Genomic DNA, 8975 nt, shown 5'->3' with positions numbered 1-8975 from the left:
TAAAAGCAAAAAAAGTTATATATGAAAAATAAAATAATAATAACAATAATAATAACTAATTATAATTTTCTACACCATAGCTTTAACCAGTCTTTATTCTTACTCCCACCTGTACACTAATAAATCTGATCTGAGGTCTGGGAGTGTGTTTATCTTGGGATGTGAAACAATCCCCCCCCACCCCGCCATTGCATTTACACCACCTCCTCCTCCTGCGGCTCTGGGAGCTTCTGCAGACGATCTTTCTTGAGCGGGCCCTGTGTTGGAGGAGGGACGGGGGGAGGGTGATAGGAAACAGGATTAAAACAGATGTGCTGACACCACACGTATTAATATGCAGAGCTATGTAAGAGAAAAAGCACATAGTCGTTCATCACGTTGCAGTGCACCGGCTGTCAGGCACCTGTGAGAAACCCAGGGCGATATCAGACGGCTCTCCTGCCTTTTGTTTGTAAAATCTCAAGCTCTAAAATCAAATGGCATCCCCTGAACTATCCCTGCATTGGACATGGCATTAAAACTGCTGTCTGTTTTGATCTTGCTTTGAGCTGAGAGAGCTGCCCACATGAATGGGGATGCCGAATCCATAGTGTCTGTCTTGTGTATCGATTGCAGACTAAGCCTGATTACACTGTCCGCTGGAGCACAGCCTGAGATGGTTTGGTTTGGGGGTTATCCTTCCATTTCTAGAAATGGCACAGCAATTTATCAGGGAGAGGAAAGAGAAATAAGGCTTCTCAGCCCAAGACACTGTCTTCCAGTAGTTAAGCAAGGGATATCAATGCAAGTTCTAGCTCTTGATGTAGGTGTTAATTCTCTTAATATTATCTGGGATTATCAGGCTGAGAGGGATCTATCAGGATCTTTAGTTAAAAAAAAAGTGCATGCAAGCTTTCCACTGCAGTGTGCGTGTGAGTGTGTATGGAGCTGCAGTGCACTCTCTCTCTCCAGTAAGGCTTCATAGATTTTAATAGTGGATTTAGCTGCAGTGTGGATGAGAGAAGCTGTAGATCTGATTAACTGTCTGGTCGGGGGACAGAGAATCAATCCCTTGCCCTTCTGTCCTGACTGTTGTGTTCATTTGGAGGGGGGGAGCAAAAGAGAGGAGGTGTGCTTGTCTGTGCCCTCATAGTGTGAATGATCAGATCCCCATCCCCCACTCCCTCCCCACTCAGATTCAAACCTCTTTCTCTCTGACATACCTCTGAGCACCCCCCCTCTTACCCACCATGAAAGATTTCTTCTCCTGTGCTGTCTGGAAGCGCCCATAGCCGAACTTGGAAGTGGTGTCGATGAACTTCAGCTCGATGGGCTCGGTGGCCTTGCGGCTGGTGTGCACCAACAAAGACTGGAAACACAGACTGGCATTAGCACTGCTCTGTGTCTGTGTGACAATCACTAGATTCATAAACGAGCTTTACTGGGCGGACTGGTGAAAATCACAAACAGTACAGGTTCACCCTTGGCCTTAATGGCCCTTTTACTCCTACTGATGGAAGATAGTCTTTTAAAGTCTCATCCAAGTCATCCCTGGAGTGTTTCCTTCTGAAAGATCTTTTTGTTTTTTTAAATCCCTGTGGCAATGTGCTAAATATACTGTGCACCCTGCCCCCTTCCACCCTAGAGCAAACACAGCCTAGCAGTCACAGCGGGGCCAGAGAGCCATACCTTCCTGAGAGTGAGGACACGCTTCTTGGTGCCCACCACACAGCCCTTCAGCATGATGAAGTCATTGTTCACCTCCCCATAATGAGGGAAGCCTCCCTGCAAGAGATGCAAGACAGACATGGAGGGAAGCAGTGCCTGAGATGGGCCAGGGGTCCAGTACCAGGGGGTTGCAGTGAGTGGGGTCATGGTGAGGTGTAGTACAGATGTAGTGGAGGGGTTGTACAGCTGTAGGTGATGGATTGTGGGATTGTGGTGCCAGGTAAGAGATGGGGTGTTGGGTACAATTCGAAGGTTGATGATGGGAGGGGGGAGGGGGCAGTACCAGAGGGGTGATGGTCTTCTCTGTGGTGTCGTAGTTCGTGGATGCGTTGTTCCGGATAACTTTGCCGTCCTGGACTTGAACCGCCTGTCCTATTCGGTAGATCTGCAGGAAAGGAGTGAGAGGACAATACTTTAAAATTGTATACATGTCCAAGGTAAAGTGGTCAAGAGCATTAAACTAGAACAAGGTGTGCATCTCCAGGCTGAGCACAGGGATCTCTGTACCTTCTTGTTGAGCTCAGTGCGATGGTGATATCCCTTCTGGCCGGCACGGGCAATGGAGTATGCAACACGGGCAGGGTGCCAGGCGCCGATGCATGCCACCTTACGTAGCCCCTTGTGCGTCTTCCTGGGCAGCTTCTTGGCGTGCCAGCGACTCGTCACACCTAGCAGTACAGAAAACCACAGTGTAAGTCAAGCTGAATTTAAAAGAGGGTGGAAAATGGGAGGCGGTTTGACGGGCAGGGTAAATGTTCAGTGCAAGTGGAGGCAAAATGGAAATCTTCACAGTCAATGCAAAGTATTTTTGTAAATCAAAAGACAGGCTTTTTATTTCATAGATATGCGTGTTTATCATGGGCACCAACCAGAAGGGCTTCACAATGACTTACTGGACATGTAAGCACGTTGCAGGTAAAGTAAATCAGCCAGAATATATGATGTGACAATACCAAATAGCTCCAGTGCAACAATTAGAAAATCAGAGAGCTGCATGAAATACATAGTCAAAGGAAGCTTAGTGTTTTTCCCAGTAGCAATACCAAAATACACAGGATGGCATTATAAATCCAAAGTGCTCTCCTTGATTCAATGCAGATGGGTATCAAAGTTGACTTCTGGACAGGATTGAGAGAGGGAGAGCAGTGTTTGTGCTAAATCCACCCAGCCATCACACTCTGAAAGAGACCAATGTGACCCCCTCTGTTTGTTAGTGACCCCTTTGACCCCCCCTTCCTCTGACCTTTCATGCCCCGGCCCTTGGTGACGCCGATGACATCGATCATCTCGTTCTGGCAGAAGACCGACGAGACGGTCACCACCTTCTCCAGCCGCTCCCGGGCCCAGTCCACTTTCTCTGCCACCGTTCCACCATTCAGCTGGATCTCCATCACATGAGCCTTCTTCTGGCGCAGGGGCAGCAAGCGCATCTACAGACACACAGATATGAGATAAGACATTCACACAGGCACACACACACAACACCAAACCAGACACGCACAAGTGTAATGGGGCTTATCAGTGGAAGAGCTCATTATGGTGACATAATCCCTCTCTGAATGTAGTAGAGGGTACGAGTTGAGCTTTATTGCATTTTGACATCAGTGTACTTCAGCGTGAAAATGACTAATAATAGCCATTAAGATGCAGTGTTGCTTCTGTAGTCTCTGGATCAGTCATTGAAAACAAACAAACAAGCAAACAAACAAACAACCAAATGGGGGGAAAAAAAACACTCAGGACCTGAATGCATTACATGCTCCAGTGATGTCTGCATGACTCATAATCAAGGCTGGATCAAAATTAAATCAACATTTACTCCCAGCCAACATTAAAGAACTCCTCCGCATGATCACTGGTTGTTTAGAAACTTCCAGAACGATAAATTACATTAATTAGCCCTCCATTGTGCCCCCCCCAACCAGCTTGACACAACGTGGCTTTTATTTTATATAAGTGAACGCTCCCACTTATTAAAAGAGACTTTTAATTTTATTTTGACTGCAAATGAAACTGTTTCCCCAGGGCCAGATTTCTCAATGAAGTTTGGCATAGCTGGCTGCCCATAAAGTGCTGGAGATTATTTTTAAACTGCCATTTGAAACTCCATCCTCGGGGTCAGGAGATTGCGCTGCCATTAACATTGGAAACACTCCCCCGTATAACTGTATAACTGTATCATTTTATAGAACTGCCTTCTATAAAATACAAAATCTATCACTTAATACTCCAGATACACTGACAATTGGTCTTATACAGTATGCATTTACAGCTAGATACATATGCTACATCTATATATTCACTGGTATGGAAAGCTGAACAGATCCAAGTCATGTAATGAAGAATGAACATATAGTGCATATAGTATGGCATCCACCGATTACAGAGGGAATCTAGTTTTAAATAAGAATACATGAGCATTTTGTGGGTGTTTCTCTGCCGGTCTCACTTCATGTCTGGCAGCTGCAGAGCAGGCAGCAGTGATACACGCTCCACCTGCGCCTGGCTGCCGTACCTGGGTGTGCACAATGGCCCGAATGATTTTGCAGTATTTCTTCATGGAGTCAAAGTCCTTCTCCAGCTGTTTCTTGCCTGTCTCATCCTGCCACTTCTTACAGTACTTGCTGAAGGCCTTTTTCTTGCTCTTATACCTGAAACACAGTGTGGTTGTGAGAGAAGGCCAGAGCACCTCCGAATCAACTCTGAGTAAAAAACATGTTGAAAGTCTTTGACCAATAAGAAAATATATATATTAAAAAAAACACCAAATTTCAAGGTATTGCTTTTGCCTTCACTGGATCATAGGAAATTCTGTAAAAAGTATAATAAACTCGACAGTAAACTATATTATCTGTTGTTTGGTATGTTTTGTCTCTAATGGATCTGACATTGACACCATTGTAAGTAGTGCAGGTATTTTCTGTGGTAGTTTGAAACTACGGATAGCCCAGACTAAGCCCCCAAACCCCCCACGCACCAGTTCCTATAGAAACGGCGTTTGCACTCATCACTGAGGTGTTCAGCGAAGACCGTCTTGAAGTTGCGAAGCCCACGGGGCGTCTCGATGTATCCCACAATCCCCACAATCACCAACGGGGGCGTCTCGATGATGGTCACCGCCTCCACCTCCTCCCGCTTGGCTATCTCTGGTGGGGGGGAGGAGCGGTCGATCGAATAATCAATTGATTTCACCCTTTTCACCCTTATTGACACTGCTACATCAATAATCTATGAGCCAGCAACTGTCTAAGGAAACTTTCTCATGTTCTTATGTAATCCTATATTAAGGAGACAAGTCATGACAAAAAAACATACTTTTTGTGTAGACAGTTGACTTGTGTCTCCCTAATAACTCAAGTAGCTTTTGCCATTGTATAACACTATTAAATACTTGAAATAAGGTTGAAGTTGAAGATCCATTTCTATATTATTTGTTTCAAAACTTGTTTTTAAATCAAATAGCCCCTTATAGACAAAGCTATTTTTTGTATCTTTATAAATATATATATATCCAGATTGTGGGTACAAGGTTTAATAGTATAACATTGTATTAATGTAATTAATTCATAATATATTTTCGTAAAAGTCTCTGGCTCTGTACGCCACCACAAGGGATTTGAAAGGAAACAATCAAGAGGTGCTTTAAGTGTAGACTTTCATCTTTAATTTGATGATAATTGTGTTCTTTGACACAAGTAAAAGGGTCAATAATGATTGGCTAGTGGACCCAAGGCGATGGAGGATTAATAAGGGCACATTTTAAGATACAGATTCCATCTGAGGCAAACAGATTTCGTCCTGGTCTACTGACCTATGGATTGACCTCTGGACCAGTTAGTCAACATATCTATACTCCTTGTCCTCTTAACGGAAGTCTAACATATCATAAAGGAGTTAAATTATATGTTAGTGGTCTTGCACATGGATACAATCATTACAAGGTTATCCTTTTAAACTGTACTGATTTTTCTCGGTATAACACCTACAGTACAGGTACAGTATAGTACCTATATTATTGTTTGTGGGGACTCTTTTTCTGACACACAGCTCACAACAGTTAAGAGTGCATTTTCAGTATTTTGATCACTATATTATTACATCTGCACCCCCATATCCGCAAGGTGCCACCACTGACCAGGCCCTCACACACCAGTACATACTGAGCCCTGTGCGGTGCACCTCCCTCAACGTGTGGGTCATCCCAGCCTTGTAGCCCAGGAAGGCAGTGAGGTGGACAGGCTGGCTTTGGTTGTCCTTGGGCCAGCTGCGCACCTTCCCCCGGTGGCGGCGGCTCCTTTTATGGGGCAGGAAGCCCAGGTGGCCGTGACGAGGCGCCGAGAACTTGCGGTGAGACTGGGTGCAGGGGGAGAGAGAGACAGAGAGAGCGTACTGATTGGGGGCTATGGAAATGCATTTTTCTCCTAAACAATCTGAGCAGTTGGTATCTGTTGCCACTAAGTACCATTGGATTATATAAGTGCCTTTATAACAGAGATTAAATGTGACACATGCTGTACCTCCCTTTTATGTATTGCTTAAGTACCCTCTGTGGACTGAGGCAAATTGTTAATTTTGTCTGTACAAAGCATTTTCGATTAAAGGCGGACGTTCAGAGACAAATAGATGAAGTATCACCAGTACAGTGCTCCTTCACATGTGAAAGAGCAGGCGACAGGCACCTATTGTTCCACGCTTAGCTCTGCAATCTGCTGACTGTGCAATGGTACTGTGGTCGTGTTGTTACCATGCACCTTTGCAAACATTTCTTCAGTGTGTGCAGTAAAAGAGCAAAGTCTAGTACTGTGCTTTGTTTGTTGTTTAACCTATCCACACCATGTATGTTTTGCAATAACTTTTTCCATCTCCTTATTCATCTCCTGATTATTAAGTCACCTCAGATGAAGGCATCAACCAGATACATATGGAGAACAACAATAACGGCATCAGAATCTAAGCTTATGTTAGTGGTTTAAAGTTGTTTCAGACCCTTACCTATCTGATCAATTGCTGGGTCTAAAACCCTTTTTTCCCCTGGTCCTCAAACTCCCATATTCCGAAGCACTTGCTATTTTAGAGTCTTGGACAGTTTAAAAGTCACTGAGTTACTATCTAATACAGAGTGCTGTGACATCGATATGACAGCTCTGAGCTAAACCAGGGACTCCCAGTCTTAATGATCCAGGTAGACTATGTACTAATCCTTTCTCAGTTAAAGGAATATATTATAACTTTTCCGGGTTCTCATGATAATAATGAGAAGTAGCCATCTTCACAATTCTCAGAGGCTCCAGTATTGAACTCAGCGCAGTCTTATTTCAGCAGCTTATCACAGTATACACAGCAACGATGCATCCCCTACTATCTGGGAACCTCATAACGAACCCCTACAGTGAACTTCCAAGTGAACCTCCTTCGCAAGCTGGGCACCCTGTATTTAAGCCCTTAGCTAGGCTATCCCTGACCACCAACTGTGAGAATGCACCATCAATTGGCATCAATATCAGCATGCATGCTTCTGATACGGCGACATTCTCAAACCAACACGCATACATTTATAATGGAGAGCATGGTAGGGCATTGTAAATCATGACCAAAATAGATGTGGCATCTAGTTGACCATATTGATATAGTCGTGCCTTATATAATACAATAAAAGGTCATTTTCTCAATGGGAATTTAAATCAAAGTCTGGGTAAAGAAACTACAGACAAAACCAGACAGCAAATTGATTTGTAAGATCCACTTGAGGGACGCCATGACTCTCTAAAACACGGCAAACACATGTGTAGAGCAGTTCAGTTCAGCGCACCACGCTATCAAAACCAGGTAGGTTCAGAGTTATATCCTCCCCTTGCCCCCCTCACCCTCACCCCACACCCCAGTTACACACATGCATGCACACAAACATTCACCCTGAACTGGAGCTGAGGATGGAAAAAATTCTGGGGAAAAAATGTAAAAGTTCTAATATAAGACAGAGAGTACTGACCATGGATCTGGACGAAGAGAGACAGGGACAAGTGCTGATTGCAGCTCATACTTAAGATGTTGCTCAATCTAAAGACTCAAATTTAGTTGCTGGCCCATTTCGAGGGGGCGGTATTATGTTCAAGTTGGAAAGATGCCTGCCAGTCCGTGACAGCAACACAGACAGCAGGTGGCCCCAGACTTCGGGTGCAACTGCCAGATTTAATTTGGTGGCAGAGGGCCCTTTGCAGGGGAGATAGAGGGCAGGGGCTTACCTCTCATGCAGAACTTGCCGTGTACTTTTTGTTTGGCTTAGTGTACATGCATTCTCCCTGATGTTGACTTCTTCATGTTTGACGTATAGCTGTCCCAGTTCAAGCCTGATATGGCTGTTGGAGTAATTGGAGAGATTGCTGATTTATCATGCTGTTTCTGGATTCCAAGGGTATGGGTATGGTTTTCTTCTGAGTCATGATGTGTCCTCTTTCTTTTACAAGGTTCGACTGATGCAAGTCAGTGCTTGGGAACTTTTTCAAAGCAATGCATTTCTGTTTTTTATGAAAACTCGTGTCACGCGATCGAAATCTCGTACTCCTCCGCCGTATTTGTGCGACACCCCTGCTGTATAGCGTGCGCTGCTTCCAAGGGCCTGACAATGGGCACATGTCCTTGAAGAATATGTGGCTGTGCAATTAAAATTAAAACAAAGTGGATTGATCTTGCTGTGCCGGTGACAGGCAGATATTAGTCATTCACACTTAATTTGTTATGTAATAGCACACGAGCAGGGCAAACTTTTTTTGCACAAACTGTCAGAAAACGTCTCAGAGAAGCTCATCTGCGGCTCGTCATCCTCACCTGGGTCTTGACCTGACTGCAGCTCTGGTGGACATTCCTGCAGTCAGCAGTACAACTGTACACTCCTTCAAAACTTGAGAGTTGTAATCCATAGATTAGGGCCTAATTTATTTATTTCAACTGACTGATTTCCTAATATGAACTGTAACTCAGTAAAATCTATTAAGTTTTTGCATGTTGCATTTTTATTTTGGTTCAGTGTATATTTATGTCTTATGTCTGATGAATGTGCATATTGAGTATTGTCACCCCATCCTGTATTTTAAAATGAGGAGGGGAACCTCACTGTCACCCTCCCTCCATGCAGGTTTGTTTAATCTCAGGGTAGGCACCACAGAAGAGACAGGTTAAAACCATTCCTTTTCATTTATTGTCACAACAGAATAAACAGGCAGGGCAAGAAGTCTATTTCATTACATTCGGTCCAAACACAGACAGTGAAA

General features: G+C 44.1%; 1 protein-coding gene across 1 annotated transcript; it reads right to left on the bottom strand.

The window, feature by feature from the left end:
* Positions 1 to 92: 92 nt before the first annotated feature.
* On the bottom strand, positions 93 to 7752 carry LOC136712831 (large ribosomal subunit protein uL3). Its single transcript, XM_066689624.1, has 10 exons — positions 7697 to 7752; positions 5868 to 6060; positions 4685 to 4853; positions 4223 to 4358; positions 2951 to 3137; positions 2215 to 2375; positions 1991 to 2092; positions 1669 to 1764; positions 1229 to 1348; positions 93 to 257 (listed from the first exon to the last, which is right to left on the bottom strand). The coding sequence occupies exons 1-10, from the start codon at positions 7697 to 7699 to the stop codon at positions 195 to 197; spliced, it is 1230 nt and encodes a 409-aa protein (XP_066545721.1). The 5' UTR covers positions 7700 to 7752; the 3' UTR covers positions 93 to 194.
* Positions 7753 to 8975: the final 1223 nt, after the last annotated feature.

The sequence above is a fragment of the Amia ocellicauda genome, chromosome 17 (assembly GCF_036373705.1).
Source record: "Amia ocellicauda isolate fAmiCal2 chromosome 17, fAmiCal2.hap1, whole genome shotgun sequence".
Taxonomy (NCBI): Eukaryota; Metazoa; Chordata; class Actinopteri; order Amiiformes; family Amiidae; genus Amia; species Amia ocellicauda.
This window is presented reverse-complemented; position numbering and strand designations above follow the sequence as displayed.